The sequence below is a fragment of the Etheostoma cragini genome, chromosome 20 (genome assembly GCF_013103735.1).
Source record: "Etheostoma cragini isolate CJK2018 chromosome 20, CSU_Ecrag_1.0, whole genome shotgun sequence".
Lineage (NCBI taxonomy): Eukaryota > Metazoa > Chordata > Actinopteri > Perciformes > Percidae > Etheostoma > Etheostoma cragini.
In genome coordinates this window covers 9,057,173-9,075,146 of record NC_048426.1, presented here as the reverse complement: position 1 = coordinate 9,075,146, position 17,974 = coordinate 9,057,173, and the positions used below count along the sequence as shown (strand labels likewise).

Below are 17,974 nucleotides of genomic sequence, written 5' to 3'. Positions count from 1 at the left end.
CCCATTAAACAAGACCAACAAAACAATCACACTGAAAATCGTCTGCATAGTTTAACGTCTACAGATTGTTTCTGTTACACATAAAAAAAAAAAACACAACAGCAAATCCATGTTGTTACTAGAGATGATCAGTGTAAAACCATCAATAACGCTGCTATTTCCCTGTGTAATAGATTATCATGGGACTCTCTTTTAGATATATTTGTAATTTTTCCTTTTTTTATCCTGTATTTTTTGGGAGGCAGATGATTAAGTCATATATATATATATATAGTCCCTTCTTCCTTAAGTTATCTTATCTAATTTAAATAAAGATTCTTTTGTTGCCAGTGAACATATCACGGAAGGACATTCACATCTGATGATTCATTGTTACACAGAACATGCAGTTAAAGGTGTTGTGAGGACATGTACAGGTGTGTGCCCATATTGTAATAGGTGCCACACCGACTCAGTACCGATGATATTTTACTGACCATTTTGACAGCTGCTTATTTAATCAGGAATATCTGTTGTTACAGAGAAATACTTTCCAGGGGTTAACATGTTTGTACTGTACTATTTTACTACCACAAATGTTCTATATACGGTTAGGTAGTTTAATCATTAACAATGCGTCATCTTCGATGAACTAAGTACATGTTTTATCTGTATATCTTTATTCATACGGGAGTGAAAAGCACATATTTTCTATCCCAACTGTACTGGAGAACAAGTAGGCTATGAAGTGGCATGAAATGGAAATAATGATAATAAATGTAAGGATGAAGTATTCAGATTCTATGGTACAAAATGAAAACAGAACGTACAAATATGTGTGTGTGTGTGTGGGTGTGTTTGCGTGTACTTCATACACTAGGCATTGTGATTTACGGCTACAAGGAAGTAATAAAACGAAATAAAACAGCACGGTGACACAGCACAATGCAGGCCCCATTTCTGTTCTGTCAGAGTGATCACTCCTCTCTCCTTACATCCACCTCTGTGCTTTCCTTTCCCCAGCTCCAACCAAACATCTGCTTCATTTCTTCATTTCTACATCCCCTTATTTCTCTCTTTACACAGCACAAGAGCAGTAATGAGAGAGAACCACAGCTTAGAGATGGTTCTTGGCGTCAGATTTTACTTCAACACATAAAACAACTTATTTATCGTCTAACTCCAACACAAAGCCCTAGCTTGTTTAGGAACACACTTTTTAAATTAGTAAGGGAAAGATGTAAAAATGCTGCTTGGTTACAATCAAGGCTGGTTGTATTTGGTGGAAGAACCGCAGGGTTTTTATTGACCTTTGGGTCACTGTGATAATGAGAGGGGAGCAGAGCTGACATCATGCACTGTGGGTGTGCTGCCCTCTGCTGTTTGAACACAGAAACACACGCGCATGTGAAAAAAAAGCTGTAGTTCAAGTACTCCGGTACTCCAACACAGTTGGTGAAAATATTTGTATAATGTCCTGTGGGGGTCTAAAAAGGAGATTTCCAAAGTTTGAAAGAAGTGTCTCAGCTTAGACTTGAGACTTGATATTTTTTTACCAGGAACAGACGAGAAGACAAGCACTGCTCAGACATAGAGAAATAGATTTTAAATTCTAGCCAAGAATGCAAAAGACTTGCAGAATGTTCCTTTTAAATGATCCAAAAATGACACATTTAAGACACTTTAAGGTATTAAATAGTTCATTAAGACTGAATATCCTTTATAAGTTTTTGACACTAGTGCATAAAGATTGATTGACTTACAAAAACTTGAATAATATACATATTTGTATATGCTGAGGCCATTTTTACATTACATGTTTTTTTTAAAAACCTTTAATGCACACAGAGAGGGGTTCTGTTTGACTTATATTTAATTTTCATGGGAAATATAAGTACAAAAAAATATGGCTGAATAGCTAATTTAAAATGTTACAATAAGACAAGATATGTGAAAACTAAATAAAGTTCCATTCATTTTCTGCATTTTGCAGCAACCTATTGTAAATGTGTTCGCCTCTGTCAAATACAGTAAAGTTGGCAATGTCTGTAAACGATCATGAGCCACAGAAGTAAAAAAAAAAAAAAAAAAAGAAAAAAGAAGAAGATGAAAACAGTGTTGGAGTCCACAATTACACCATGCTAGCTCTAATAAACACTCAACCACCAGAACGGGAGGACTCCTCAGAGGAAACGGTAATCCTCTCCTCCTCCGTTTTATAGTGGTTTATGCCTTGATGCGTGATGCCCATCACCAACAACACATTGGGTCCAGATGGGAGGAGACAAAGAGGGAAAGAGAGAGAGAGGGAGAGACAAAGACAGACAGACAGACAGACAGACAGAAAGACAGACAGAGATAGAGAGAGAGAGAGAGGGAGAGAGCATGGTTGATATACATCTGTCATGCATTATTGCAGCGAATGCCAGCGCTGCTATACTGGCTTTAGAAACTATGTGAGGAGGGGGTTGATGGGGTCCTCCTTAAATCACAATATGATTCCTCCTCCTCTTCCTCCTCCACCTCTCCTATTTAGTGGCTATTTCAGCACACACACACACAGATATGCACATACATACACACACACACACACACACACACACACACACTATCCCCCTATGAATTCCTCAGGAAGGAGTCAGCCTTCTTCATTCCTCTGGACATAACTTTTCCTTAACAAGGTACTGATGGTCTTGACCTCCTCTTCAAACAAACCCTTCCCTCCAATCAGGAAGGATTGTGGTGCTGGGGCTCAGTCGAGGCCTGTGGGTATTACAGAGGAAACGTCCTGATTCTCCTTGATTACTCACTCACTCTCTCTTTCTCTGACTCTCTCTCTCTCTCTCTGTATCCCCCTCCTTCTGCCCCCACTCTCTCTCTCTCTCCAAATATCTCCGTCTCAGTGACTTCTGGCTCTCCTGTTGTCTCTAACCCATTCTCGAACTTTTCTTTCCCGTCTCTGTCTGTCTACTCACTGTATTTTCTTTCCAGACTCGTCTGCACCCATCCCTCTGATTATTCTCCGGTTTGCTGTTCAGAGTTTTTCAGCGTCCTGATGACAAGCTGTTTATCCACTTTGTTGGCTAAAATTCCACAAATCCTTTCAATCAAGACTTTAAGGGGACTACTGGGATATTCAGTTGTACTGTATGTGTGTTCATGTTTCCCAAATGGCATTATTGACATGTGTGATAGGGGTAACATAGCTCTTTAAAACCCCATATGATTATTACGTAAGGTAAATTAACAGGAACTGACTGTCAGGAACAACAGTGTCAAGGGTTTTTTGTTTTGAAGTTTTTGCAGTCTCGTTTGGCAGAGGAAATATGCAGAAAACAAAGTGTTTTTCTAGTAGATATTATGAAAAGCAATCTCATTCTTTCATTCTTTTATTAACCAATACACGTATTCCAAAAACTATCCGGGCTCCAAATACGACAATAAGATGTATTTCTAATGCTTATGAGACCTTTTGTCTCAATTTGAATTATTCTACAGATTACATTAGAAGACAAAGTATGACATATATTACAGGAAACAAATTATCATTATAGTAAAAGAAGTAATTTAAAATATTATTCAAGTGAAGGAAAACCTCTCAAAACATTGTCAGAGAAGTCTGTTAGGCTGAGTTTTTCTTCATTTTATGTATGAAGGGTGCCCATGTGGCTCAGTTGGTAGAGTGGGCGCCCATGTGCATAGAGGTTTACTTGATGCAGTGGGCCAGGGTTCGACTCCAACCGGCAGCCCTTTGCTGCAAGTCATTCCCCCTGTCGCTCACCTTGCATGTCTTCAACTTTCCTGTTAAAATAAAGGCTGAAAATAATCTAAAAAAAAGAAGATGTTCTTTAAATGTCAAGTCAAAAAGACTATAGCAATCCCTACTTTTCTGAATGCCCCTTTACTATTTAATTCGAATTATAGTTTGTACATGGCTATTAAAAAATGATGGGCGTTTAGCTTGCAAGTATGCCAACATTTTCTAAAAAAAAAGCACTAAATGAAAAGCACAGCTGAGGTTGATGAGAGGTTAATATTTGACACATTGAAAATTTTGACCTGATGTTGCAAATTCACGGATAACCAAAATAATTACAATTCATCCCACGGGGAACATGAATGTGTGAACAAAATGTCACAGGAATCCACAAGCTGGTGAGACATTTCACTTAAAGCCATGAACCTCATAGTGGTGCTCAAGGGATCCTCAAAGGCATTTTTAAATTATAAAAGCCATTACAATTATAATCTGGGAATCATGAATGTCTGTACAGAATTTTAAGGGTGATCCATCTGATTGTTATTGAGAAATGTCAGGGTAGAGCAAAGCTGGATGGTCGATCGACTGAGTGAAGGACATTGCCCACCAAGGAGCTGTGCTGCTAGCACGGCAAAAAAGCTGCACTAAAGATGGAGCCTCATCAGCTCTCCATCCTGTCGAACATGTGCCATTGGTTTTCACCAAGCCTGTGTTCTCATGTTTCAGTTCCAGTTAGAGATTTAAAGCCTATTGTCCTCACATGACTGGCGTTATTACAAAGCACGCTTCCTCATCTAACTTCAGCCTCGCTGTAACGTCTCTCTTGATCTTTCTGAATTTCCCCGCCTCACCCTGTCATCATCTTCCCTGTGTTTCACTGCCTCTCAACACATTGTCTTCTGTTCTCTGTCTGTGGTGTTATGGATTAGGAACTGACTGGTTGGAAAATGTGGTATTTAAAGGGCACTGTGTGTGTGTGTGTGTGTGTGTGTGTGTGTGTGCGTGCGTGCGTGCATGCGTGCGTGCATGCGTGCATGTGTTTGTGTGTGTGTGTGTGTGTGTGTGGGGGGGTTGTATTTAACTGTATAGCATACATTTGTGCAGGTCTATGTGTTGGTCTTTTCACGCATGTGTGACAGATTACATAACATTACATGTTAATGTGAAAAATATGTGTGTGTGTGTGTGTGTGTGTTTGTGTGTGTGTGTGTGTGTGTGTCTCTCTACTGAGGGCAGCATAAAAATACACAAGCTGAGACAGTGACACAACATTTTCACAGACAGGGCAAAAACAGTGGCGTCATTCCGTCATAACTCAACTATTCTAACTACGACACTGTGAATACCAAACGACCGGAAAGTGACACAACAGCTGCAACAGTGTCACAAAATTCTTTTCACATTTCCTGGACAGTAACTGCAGGGCACGAGCGGGAACGGCCCCTCGAACAAGAGTCCCCTCTGAGTGAGGAGAAAAGGGGGACATTGTCGGCCGGTGACCCAAAGGTCATCATGGCCATGGGGCTCACGCTCTGCCTGGACTCGTGCTGACTCACGGCTGGTCCAACCAGGAGGAGGACAACCGGGACTAATCTGCATATGTCTTGGGCCCTCATTAGTCAAATATTAGTCATAGCGCTCATTTATGTGAGGGACATGAAGAGAGTTTCTGTTCTCCAGACACAGTCAAGGGCCCAAATGTGGATTTCTCAATCCCAATGTGACCTGATGTGATTGTATTTGCTCTTCCTGCTTTGTCTGACTGCTCTTTGCTTGTCTCCAGAATCTGTTAAAGATGCTCTAGTGACAGACTTCCTGCGTCAGAGGACTCCCACTGAGATGCTGACTGGCTTCCACTCAGCTTACGCCCAAGGGCAACCCAAGGGCAACTCCTAAAAAAGAACTGCCTTTGTTACCTTAAAATTTACTGGATGCTCAGTGCTAATTGGCTGACAGATCATCTAATCTTTTCCGAGACCTATTTCCGAGGAAAAGGTGGTTGTTCCACATGTAATCACATCACTCCACAATCAATCTAAAAACATGGTAGGTTTTTTCCAATTTAATTTATCCGGACAGCACTTTTCTCTTTCAAAACCTTTGGAAGTACGATGTTTTATCGATAATTAATGGAAAAAGTGCCTTTTTGTCCAAACTACCTGGTCAAATATTTGCAACTTTCTTCAATATGTTTCATCCTCCAATAGGTATTTTTGCATGGAAGACTTTTAGACTTTTAGAGTTATAATGGCAGTGTTCCATTTAGTTGCTTCATCAGATCCAGTCTCCTGGTTTTGCATTCTGGCTCTCACTGTCCCAGTGTCATGGCTTACTGGGACACTAGAATAGAACGGAGTGCTCATTAATATCATTAGTAACACCAGGGCTGTTCCTGCTATGACCAGTCAAAATGTCTGCTGGGAAAATGGCCTATAGATCTGACGTTGTGGTTCTCCGGTTGGGTAATCTCTCCAGCATCACATCATTGTGTATAAATGGGACTGTTGGGATTCTTGTTTAAATATTTGATAAAGGTCATCTAGACTGAAAGGCCATGGTAAATACATATAAAATAAATCATCAGCAAGTGAGCCAGTTTGCGGGTGTTTTGGGGTTATTTGTTTGGACTCATGCAGCCATTTTCTCTACACTAGCAATGCAATTCTGACATGAATTTTTACGTTCAGGCAACCATGTAAAGAAAGAGGAAAAATGTTTCTTATTTCCTGAAAATACAACCCCTTACAATAAACCACAGGGTCATGTTTGATGGGAAATATTACAGCAAAGGAGCTAACTTTCTCTAAAGCCAATTTCAACTTTTTGTTGAACAGTGGATACGTGTCCAAATATTGGTTTGACAAAGGAGTTTGAGAGTGATCTGTAGTGATAGGGCCAGTCTTCATTTTGCTTTCACAGTAATCTGATGCAAGTTAGTTTTGCAAAAATGAAGACGGACTTACCAAAGTTGGCCAAGGCTGAACTAAGAGCCATGTTCCCATGGTAACAGTCATTGACTCCGGCTGACCGGTGGCACTGAAAGACAAAAAAAAGAGGAAAACATGTCTCATAATTTGCACTTTGCGAGTGAGAAGAAAAGAAAAGAGTTTTTTTTAGAGAGGGCAGTAAATACACAGCAATGAGGAAATGTCCTTGGAGCTGTTCTTCCAGGCAAACTTTTCCTGCTGCATGAGGAGATGAGCAGCTGAAAGCTGTTGCTTCGTTTATGTTTTTTTAGTTTTTAAAAAAGTCTTAATTTACCAAGGATATATGACAAATTAATCCAGCACAGCTTTGTTCAACATATGAATGTAAATGGTTAGACATAGATAAAGTCACAATTACAATTAATGCTAAAAAAGTAATTAGCAGCACAAGGTTGGACCAAGGGACTTTCCCCTGGAAGTAGAATCCTTCTCAGGAACTCGTTGTGTTTCATACACATGGACCAGGGTCTTTATTTATTTCTGAGGACATTTTATACCCCCCAAAAGTCCCTGGTCGGATGGAGCCTTCTAGTTGCTTAAAATAGTTCAGTGGAAATAAAATAACTCAGAACCTTGGGTCGCAAACCAGCAGTACAGAACCAACAGTAGCAAACATTAGCCACCATGACCTACTGGTCATACCAGACCAAGTAAGGCTGTAGCTGCAAAACTCCAGAGTGTACTGAATAAAGCAAAAATGCATATAAATTACCCATGAATTCACTTTTTTATTTTGTAAGAGAAGAAATGTGTTACTTCATCTTTGAAACGTCGCATTGTCATTTTTAAATGTTTTGTAAATCTCACTAAGAATTAAATCCCACGTAAACCTTGGTAATATGTAAAAATCCAAAAGGTCAGAAACTATATTTGAAGGCACTTGTTGATTATTTAAATTGTTTAAAAAAGCCATTCCTATCCTCACAGGTAACTGAGGAGAAAAGTGACATGTAAGGCAAGATTATTTTGATCAAACAAATAATTATTCTACATGAGGAATCTTAACTGTATAACCTACAGTTTCCCATGTTATTTAACACATCATAAGTATGTCATGTCTGAGTCAAAACTGACCATTGAAAAAGAAAACATAATAAATCAAGTGGGTACAAAGAGTTTTTTTTGTGTCACACTCTACATGGACAAAGATATTCATGAAAAAAAAGGATTTTCTTTCTTGTAACTTTCAGTGACTCAACAGCCTCCTATGATGAAACCTGTGAAGCAGAGACCTGAGGCATGGAAAGTAACAGAGTGATTCAGTGAAAGTGAATGGTTCTGACTCTCCTACCCATCACTGAAGAGGGAGAGGTTGAGAAAAAAAAAGAGCAGGAAAAGGACGAAAAGAGGGGGGAAATGACTGGCGACTGTGTGGGAAGAGAGAGAGAGGAGGGGCTTAAAAAGTATGAACTTGTGTATGATTCAGCTGCAGGAAGCATTAAGAAGGGAAAAGACTGCACACAGGACGCGATATATACTCACTCCTTTAGCCTTTATTAAAGGACGTGTTGGCTTATGGCTTCTCGGAGGGTGACTTTTCCCACCGGGTCCCACTTTCTCTAGTGTGCTCCTTCACGTCTGAGACTTGGCTTGTTAATAAAATCCGGAGCATTCAGCTTTTTTGAACCCGTGCTGTTTTTGCTCTCTCCACACTGTGCGTAATTTCTATCCAGGATCGAGAGAGAAAAGGCGACATCACAACAACACGAGGACGAGGAATCAAGACACAGATAAAAGCAACTGGGGGAAAATGAAAGTCGTCTTGGATATCTGCTTGATGTTCCTCATGCTGCACACTCCCGGCGTGCTGTCCTTGTCCACACGTAAGTTGTTGCACACAGACGTCCATCGATGCGCAGTCACGGTCTTGCTGGGGAAGGGTTTTTGGTTTGGGTACAGGCTGCCCTTTTTGGTCCACAAGTCATGTGTCACGCAACGATATTACTGGAAACAGCTCTGTGTGACATTGTCCTGCTCTGGTACGCATTCTTTTAAAGAAAAAAATGGATTTGGACAATAGCATAACATAAATATATTGTTTAAAAGGTGTTATAGTCAAAGCAAACACTACCCTGATAACCCCTGATAAGAAAGCTATATTGATATTACATACTATTTTAAAAGGACATAAGTCAGTGCATGCATTGCAAAACAAACTGCAAGCCCTCCTAATTACATTATGCTAAATAAATATTATAGTGATATTAAATCCCGCAAAAGGTCACTTTAACTCCACAACCAATGGTGTATGGTTTCCATAGGAGGATACACTATCCTATATATGATCACATTAGTTTCACATTGATCCTATGGGTAACACTGTATTTATAACATGTTTCCAATGCAAAAATAACTCAATAGCTTCTTCATATTAGGGGTTCACTTGCGTGGATCCACTCTTGTGATACATTAAAAAAAGACAAATGCCACTCTGTCCACCTGACACCGCCTGTTATCGATGTGCTCCTGCTGAAGTCTATCGGTTGTACCTTTGCAGAGAGAACGCATCTCCCAGGAGGCTGAATTTCAACAAGTCGAGCCATAATTCGTTTAACACATGGAGAGCATGGGGGCTTTACGAACCGCAACAAAACAGTGACATCATTTGTTCGGGTTTTGGAGAATGTTAACCGGCAGCTTAATGCACAGTAACGTAAATAAATCAAAGTTATGTATACGCTTTCTCTGTTAAGTGGCTGGATTAGTTTTTATGGTGAGCTCACTGGCATTGAGCTGCTCCTCAGGGACGATCTCCTGTTAGAAAGGCGCTAATAAAAGAAAGTAAAGTTCCAGAGGCTTATAGAAGACAATGGGCCTTGAACATAAGCTGCCCTGCTGTTTATTATAGGGCCTAATTGGTCATTACTGTTTTATTCACTATAATAACGGAGGGTGCGTCCCTTTCACTCAGTGTGATGTGGTTAACAGATGCCACTGAAATAAAACAGTTTAAATGTGGAATTTTCTTACCAACATATAATTATTTGTTAGTACAGCTCATAATTCCAAAAAGTTTGAGTTTATAGGTCTTTTAAGAATATACAGAAGTATTTATACTGGATATGATTATTTAATACCAAATATTTGACTCTGAAACACACTAAATCCCCTTGAAAAGTCTTATTTTTTAACCTGAATTTAACTCATCATATCCTACATGTCCCATTTCTCCTGCCTGTATTTGGCTAAGTTGATTTGATGTTTGGCAAGATAATCTCTCCTCTCTCCAGATATGAGCTTAATTACTTGAAATACCTGACATGCAAGCAGTATAAAAAAAACAAAAAAAAACATCCGCTGCTGTCTTCTCCGTCTCTTTTCAGGTGGTGTTGCACGGCTCATTGTCACTAAATGTTTCGTGACTTCTTCCACTTGGCTTGTCTACACTGGCCCCTCAAATGTTTCACATGCATGTCTATTGTACAGCAGACAGAGGAAAGTAAAAGCCTTCTTTGAAGTGTTGCATGGATGAGTGGAGCGTAAACAGTTCTTTAGAAAGAGGAGAGGGTTTTGTGTCTCTTTGAAGACTGACAGCATAAAGGAAAGTGTTTCAGTCCACTAAAGACTTAAAAGCGGCCACAAATGTCATTGAAGGCCTCCTATGCCCAATGACTCCATCCAACCGCCGCAATCGCAGGGTTAAACTCACCCCGTTGCCCTGATCAGACCTTTGCTTCAAGCACCCTCAGCCTCTCCAAACAAATACTATCTTAAGCCAATTCCTCCATTTAGTGTGTCAAGCAGAGACAATAAACTGTAGTAATTGTGTCTATTGTTGTAATGTTTGAACTGTGAAGAAAGGGCTGTAACAGGGCTTCACATCGCGCTCCGGGGCAATGTCCCTTCCTCAGCGCCTGGAATACGTAAACACTGATTGTTATTCAGCTGGATCAGCATATTGTTGGCTAATCACGGCCCCCTTTACATCCGCTGGATCCGGTGACAAAGACAACCACCCTCTGATCATGCGTTTGTTTGTATCCATGTGTTTGCATAAATGTGTGGAAGTGTTGAGTTGGGTTTGTGATATTAATATCGCTGTGGAGTTACAGTTGAATGAACTTCTTCAAAGGCGGCTCCTCCATAAAAGACCACACATTGTCTGTCAGCGTAAGAAGGCTGGCAGCTGAGTAGATGTGGCCCCCGGGCGCAGATTTGTAATGGTCTGAACAAAGTGTTGACACCCTCACTCGCTGCTCAGTCATTTATGAATAGAAAACATTATTTTTACAGTCCTGTTTACTTAGGTGGGCAACTTTTTCTTTTTTTTCCCAATCTGAAGAAATAAACTAATATCTTGTCTTCTCTTGTGTGCTGCTGTAACAAGAGAGAGCTGAGAACAAATTACATCAAAACATAAATCACAAACATTATTAAGCAATATATGAATAATATCTCTCAGTACTATAGAGTGTGAAAATGTTTATCTTACTGTATATTCTTTGCAATTTGCCACTTTATTTGTATTTTAACATTCAGCTGTAAAATATGATAACAAATGATAAAAAAGCAACAGCAATAGTATTTAGGTAGAGTTTACCAACTGTTTTACAGGATTAAAAATCCAACACCACAGACAAAAAAAAGCAAACAGCAGTATCCAAGTACCTTAAGCCAAGTGAGCGAAACAAACTCAGGCAAGAGCTGGTGAAAACAGCAGAAAAGAACACCCAGAGAGCACAGACCTCTGCCAAGGCCATGCCCTATCTCGCAATGTTAATGAAAGCAGAAATCATGTATGTGCCTCATGATTCGGATCTGCTGCCTAATGTAATGGGTTTTGTGCTTGGCCCACGTTACACGCTTCCATCAAGTTTCATGAAAATCGGGCCAGTAGTTTTTCTGTAATCCTGCTGACGTAAAAACAATCCAAGAAACTGAATCAAAAACATAACCTCATCGGCAGAAGTCATTATCAAACTATTAAAACGGTCAAAAGAAAATTTCAAAAGTAACACACTGAAAACAGCCTTTAAACAGCTAGTGTTTAAAAATAAATAAGGTTTCTGCGTGTATACTAATACTTCTTTATGTAACTAAAATAGTTCTGGCTTTACATTATAGACAACCGTTTTCTCAGGCACGTCTTACGTTTTTATATGTACCCTACTGGTCAGAGGTTCGGGGTCACTTACAAATTTCCATACCACTCCATTAGAGACAGAATACCAGCTGATCTGAGTGGGTGGCTAAACTTTAATGCTATATCTATGTCATGACCATTTTCAGCAACCATTCATCCAAATTTCCAAAGGCACATTCTGTTTACTAATCTGATATCATTTTTTTAAACTAACTGAGGAAACATTAGAGAACCCTTTTGCAATTATGTAAGCACTTATTGTATTTGAAAACTGCTGCCCTGGTTAAGAAACATTTTTAACATTAATATGAGTTCCCCCAGCCTGCCTATGGTCCCCCAGTGTCTAGAAATGATGATAGGTATAAACCGAGCGCTGGGTATCCTGCTCTGCCTTTGAGAAAATGAAAGCTCAGATGGGCCGATCTGGAAGCTTGCCCCTTATGAGGTCATAAAGGGCAAGGTAACCTCCCTTTGCTTTGCTTTGCCCATCCATGAGAGAGAGACATCATGGCTTTCAAACGAGCAGAGTGGCAGTTGGTTAAGGCCACACCCCCAGCCTCCACCTTGCCCCCCTCTTGCTTCCTCAAAAGCTACAGACTTAGAAATGGCACATCCTAAGGAAAGCTCATTGTGGGACTTGCTCTAGTGGTTGTAATTCTGCACCAAGGTGGAATTTTGGGAAAGAGACTATGTATTAGATAGAGATATGGTATTAGGGGACCACTAAGGTCTATATAAAAGCATCCAAAGAGCACCATGTAGAGGGACTTTTAAACACATTTTACTGTAGTACAAAGTGAAAATCCACTTGGTGAAACTTAACACTTGTTTCAAATAGGTAATGCATTACAGTGAATATTTCTTCACCTTTATTTCTTTCCGTGGTTTTGTCAAACTATCATCAATTTCAAAGTGAGGCGCCAGTCATCTTTACTGTAACACAACAAGCCACTACATACATATTATCCTTTTATCGACATCCATGTTCATATTGCTTTCATAGTTTGTTTTCCGAATTAGACATTCCAACGTATTTTAACTCATTAATGCAATTATTGGGATGCTAACTGGCAGCTAATCCTCCCTCCTCAGGTTGGCTTACTCTGAAAGGCATACTCCAGTAATTGAGTATGACACGACCATAAAGTTAAAGGAAAAAATAAAAAAGAATGATCACACTCCAAGCAGCAGAGGCCGAGATATCGTGAGTTTTATTCTTTAGTAGCGGAAAGTTCTAAAAAACACTGGATCCAACATATCCCACAATGCAACCGTACAGCATATTTTGTTAGAGTCTCTATATGTTTGTAGTGTAAACTCCTGCATCCTTCATTCGTCTCTCCGCCAGTTCGTAAGGAAGGCTGTCTGTCCAGTATTTTTAAAGTTTCAACCCTAACTCATAACCCTAATGACATCACTATGACAACATCAGGGTTATGATTAGACTTTAGAAAGGTCCACCCATAACCATCTAGACGTGGTGCAGCTGCTTCCCACATGCATGCAGAAGAGACAAGTGAACTGACCTTTACGTGGAAAATGACTGGAGTGCTTATCAATTGTCTTTCTCTAACGTCCATCTCTTCCTTCCCTCTTCCAGATGTAGCAGTGGTCTACCCCCAGGACCCCGTCCTTCGCATGGGGTCCACCCTGACCGCCAGCTGCTGGGTCCACCCCGACCTCGGTGTCCACGCCAGCTCTCTGTTTTGGACGCTCAACGGTCAACAGCTGCCCAGCTCCCTGTACAGAGTGCTGAGCCCTACCAACCTCAGCGTGACGCTGGCCGGACTCAACGCCTCCAGACAGACGTCCGGCGACAACCTGGTATGTCACAACCACAAGGGACACATCTTGGCTGGCTCCTGCCTCTACGTTGGAAGTAAGTTGAAGTGTGTTAGTGGTTATATAATTTTTCAGCTTAGTTATTTATGTAGAGGTCCATAGTTTTTTTTACTTTTTTTATTTCATTAGTATATTCATTTGGCCAACATTTCTCTGAAGAATTTGTGTCTGCATGTGTCTCTGCTTCACTGTTTAATGTTAAGGGAAAGAGGTAAAGAACGGGTAGGAAAGGAGGGAGAGGAATGAAAAGGAAAAGTGAAGGTAGAAGGAAGTAGTGGGAAGATTTTTAAAGTGTCTCTGTGGCTGTATTTCATGTTAAGTTTCCTGCCTTCAGGCCAGTAAGAGGCCTCCAAGAGTGTGTCACTGTGTGACGCTTTGACCACCTGTGTGGTCCATTACTCGCACAATCACTCACGGGGCATGGGCAATTTTACACAGACACATGTTTGTATTTTTATACGTATGTGGATCAGCATTTACATAATGCATTACCTAGCATCTAAATGTTTTATTTTTATTTCTTACAGTGACTTTATTGTGTGATCTTGTCAATGTGGTTCCTGTTAATAACCTTAAAACCACCATATTTTATTGCTTATTAGCTTTCTGGCTGACTGTTTTTTGTCAATGGCTGAAGCTGCGCAAGTTGTAACAAACTGGAATCATCCTTTAACTCTCAAACAGCCCTTTAAAGAAGCAAGGAGTACCCTCACTCTAAAAATGGTGCTCTCAAAGATAGAAGTACATGAGCACACACACAGCACACACTCATTTTCTTGCAGTTCTCGTATACGAAAAAGTACATGACATTTCTAAGACTATGGAAGGTGATGAGATGAAAAATGGCACAAACGTTTTAATGAAGCAACAAGTGCGCAAACACGCTAATACACACACAGACACACACACAGACACAGACACATACACTGACACAACGACACGCACACGCACACGCACACACACACACATTGGGATGCAGTCGGGATCCTAATCTCTGTGTGACACTGGTGTTGAGCACCAAGTGTTCTGAGAGACGCGGAATGTTGGCAGGGATCCGGAGTCTGACAACATCTCGCATGCACGCACGCATGCACACACACTCACACACACACACACACACACACACACACACGCACGCACACACACACACACCAAAGAAGAAAAAAAACACCAATTTCTAGGGAACATCACTAGTGAGTCAATTACACTCAGAATGATGGGGCTGGAGTAATGGCTGGAAGTAACTTTGTACCCTCAATGACCCCACATCTCCACTTTCTTTCTCTCTGCTCTACTCTCATTTGTCTTCATCCATATCTCTCACTCTATATTCTTCCCCCTTTCTCCCCATCTTCCCATCTGTCCCTCTTTTTGTCCCAGTGCCACCAGAGAAGCCGGTCAATCTGACCTGCTGGTCCAGGAACACCAAAGACCTGACTTGCAGCTGGGCTCCAGGAGGAAAAGGAGAGACAAACATTAGCACACAGTATATTCTCAAATACAAACTCAGGTATATAAACACTTTTTTACTATCTTAACTCAATTAAATCACTGCCCACAAACATCATACACTTATACGTGCTTTAAATAGGACAACATTCGCTTTCTAAGAAATGATTACGGTATGTGGCTGTGAATGAAGGGATTGAGAACCATGCAAAACCAGTGTTGGGTTATAATGGGTTAAACATCCAACTTGGTCAGCCAATTGCAAATGTTCCGAGTCCAAATTATATTTCAGAATGCAAAAAAACTTCCAAAAGCCACAGAAACAAGCTAAAGTGGAGCTGGAAACAGGACAAAATACCATATCTCTTTGGCAGAACTTATTTTTGGGAAAAATACGCCCTTCGCCTGTAAAATATTTCATGAGAATTAGAGAAACAGGTTTTCCTCTGGCAAGGAAAATGAGTTTCAGATGAGCTGTAAGCTCTATTCACATTTTTTTTAAAGTTAAATCAACTATTTAAAAAGCACCAAAAGGGAAATTACTTGACATTCAGTGCCCGCAGGCGAGCCAACTGCATAACTCTTTCTAAAATGTCTTTCTGTTTTCTTTCTAGGTGGTATGGTAAGGAGAAGGAGTGTGAGGATTACACTCATACGCAACCTTACTCCTGCAGCATCACTCGGGACCTGCACCTCTTCACGCCCTATGAGATCTGGGTGGAGGCCTCTAACCAGCTGGGCCGGGCTACCTCCGATGTCATCACCCTCGACATCCTAGACGTGGGTGAGTGTCAGATAACATGGACTTTGACCTTCTTTCTTTAACTGTGTTTTAGAACTTTTAGATCCCAGTGTCAATGAGCCCTCAGGCTATAATGAAGGAGAGTGGATACCAGGCTTTTAGGCTTGTAAAGTTAAAAAAAAAGACAAAGCTATGTATTCCTACCTGCGACCCCTCATCACATGTTACACATGTTTACAACTTGTTAGCAGTTCGATTGGGATTTTCCCCTCTCCCCGCCCTCACAGAGGTAATATAATAAAAGTAAACAAAATCTGGACAGCAAATGGAAATACAAAGCAAACGTAAATAGCAGCAAATAGCTAAGGTGTTTTTGCAGTTGGAAGAAAAACAGTCAACCTTACAATGATTGAAACATTGATTTAAAAGTCTGTGTTAGGGGCGATTCTGCTGCCCTTTGCTGCTTGTCATACCCTGTCTCTCAGCCCTTTACTATCTTCAGCTGTCCTGTCTACTTAAAGGCCTAAATGCCCAAAAGATAATCTTCCACAAAAAAAAAGTCTAGAGTAGCCAGCTTAATGAATATGTTAACTCAACTTGACTCTTTGCACTCAGTATAAGGACTGGTTTGTTCATAGTATTAGTTGATTTAAAGGAATAGTTTATTTTTTGCCCAGAGTTAGATGAGAGGATTCATACTACTGCCACCTTTCTGTGTTAGGGTGCGTTCAGACCAGATCAAGCAATCTGGTGAATCACCGCCTGGAAAGTTAAGTGGTTGTGTTGTCTTTGTTACCCTCCATAGTTTTTAAAATGTGTCTTGTGGCAGCTATAGAGGCAGTACAGGACTCTGACCCCCAATTTCCACCGGTTGCAGAACGTCTGCGGATCGGCTCCGCTGCGTGTCAGCCCCGAGCTCCGTCGTCCGTCAATGCCCACCAGGTTCCGGATCTGTTGCGGAACGGCTGCGGCCACGAATGACAGTAGAAGTCACGAGGACCCATGAGATGTCGCGAATTTATGTAGAATAGAACCACAAAACCAACAACAGTTTATTTCCATCCAGAGGAGTAGAGGGGAAACAACTCTGTGCTGTGATTTCAAGGTGTAGGGCTGGGCAATATGATCCGCCATGAGCATGGCCTATTTTATTTTGAAAATTAACCGGATGTTTTATTTAGTTTCTGTGCTCGACCTCCTGTCCAGCACTATCTGCCGTGTGCTAAATTGCTGCGGAGCTCTCTGACGTTTGGCAAAAATAGAAGCTCTGTGTATCTGCTCCAGAAGGCTGCGGAGTCAGTGGAAATACACACATTGATTTTAATAGAAACCTATTGACTCCGCTGCCGTTCCAGAGTGGATCCGCAGACGTTCCTCTGCCAGTTGAAATTGGGGGTGACACCGCCTCAAATCAGGCTGACATATCTGATCAGCCTACATGATTGGCCGTTGCAGGGTTAAGTCAGTTTGCGCTTCTCCAAAAGTTAAATCTGTCTTAACTTTTCGCTGCAGGCAACTGCCCTACCGTCATTGAAAATAAATGGAAGGACTTTCTTCTTTGCTGGATTTACTGGGATGTCATGTCATGTAGAGTAGGGGGGCGATTAGCTTAGCTTAGCATTGACACTGTAAGCAGGGGTAAAGATCTAGACAATAATAATATACAGAATACCTTCCAGCATCTCTAAAGCCTATTAATCAACACGTTGTATCTTGCTTATTTAGTCCCATCATTTTGTTGTAGTAACAATAATTTGTGGTTGTACAAGGGGTTATGCGCCAGACATTTTCTTGGCTGGTAAGTGACTTCAAGTCTGCACAGCAACAACTATAGAGCTGTCCTTTAGTTAGTTAGTTAGTTAATTCTAGTAGGGATCCCAACGCTTCCAAGGATGCGTAGAATAAAATGATTTAATAAAAATGTTACTACATGAAGGAGAAATAACGTGGACAACTGTAAATTAAGTGGTTCATTCCCTGTTTATCCTATCATGAACCCTCAGATTTGTCTTGTGACCGACAGGTAGGGAACAATTAATGACTTACGCTAGGGATGGGCAATATGGCCAAAAATCCATATTGCGAAATGCATTGAAGCCTCTCGCGATTATGAGACATATATATATATATAT

General features: G+C 40.7%; 1 protein-coding gene across 4 annotated transcripts in view; it reads left to right on the top strand.

Moving 5' to 3' along the window:
• The first annotated feature begins 8,071 nt into the window (after positions 1–8,071).
• Positions 8,072–17,974, top strand: part of crlf1a (cytokine receptor-like factor 1a) — an 18,447-nt gene continuing 8,544 nt past the window's right edge. For 2 of the 4 annotated variants that reach the window (XR_004654894.1, XM_034858956.1), the window contains exons 1-4: positions 8,072–8,549; positions 13,410–13,688; positions 15,032–15,161; positions 15,715–15,884. Coding sequence is in view for 2 of the 4 variants with exons in the window: in XM_034858956.1 (XP_034714847.1) it covers positions 8,477–8,549; positions 13,410–13,688; positions 15,032–15,161; positions 15,715–15,884 (652 nt within the window). In the remaining 2 variants the exon portion in view is untranslated. The remainder of the gene's footprint in view (positions 8,550–13,409; positions 13,689–15,031; positions 15,162–15,714; positions 15,885–17,974) is intronic. The other 2 variants (XR_004654893.1, XM_034858954.1) reach the window with 1 other exon arrangement.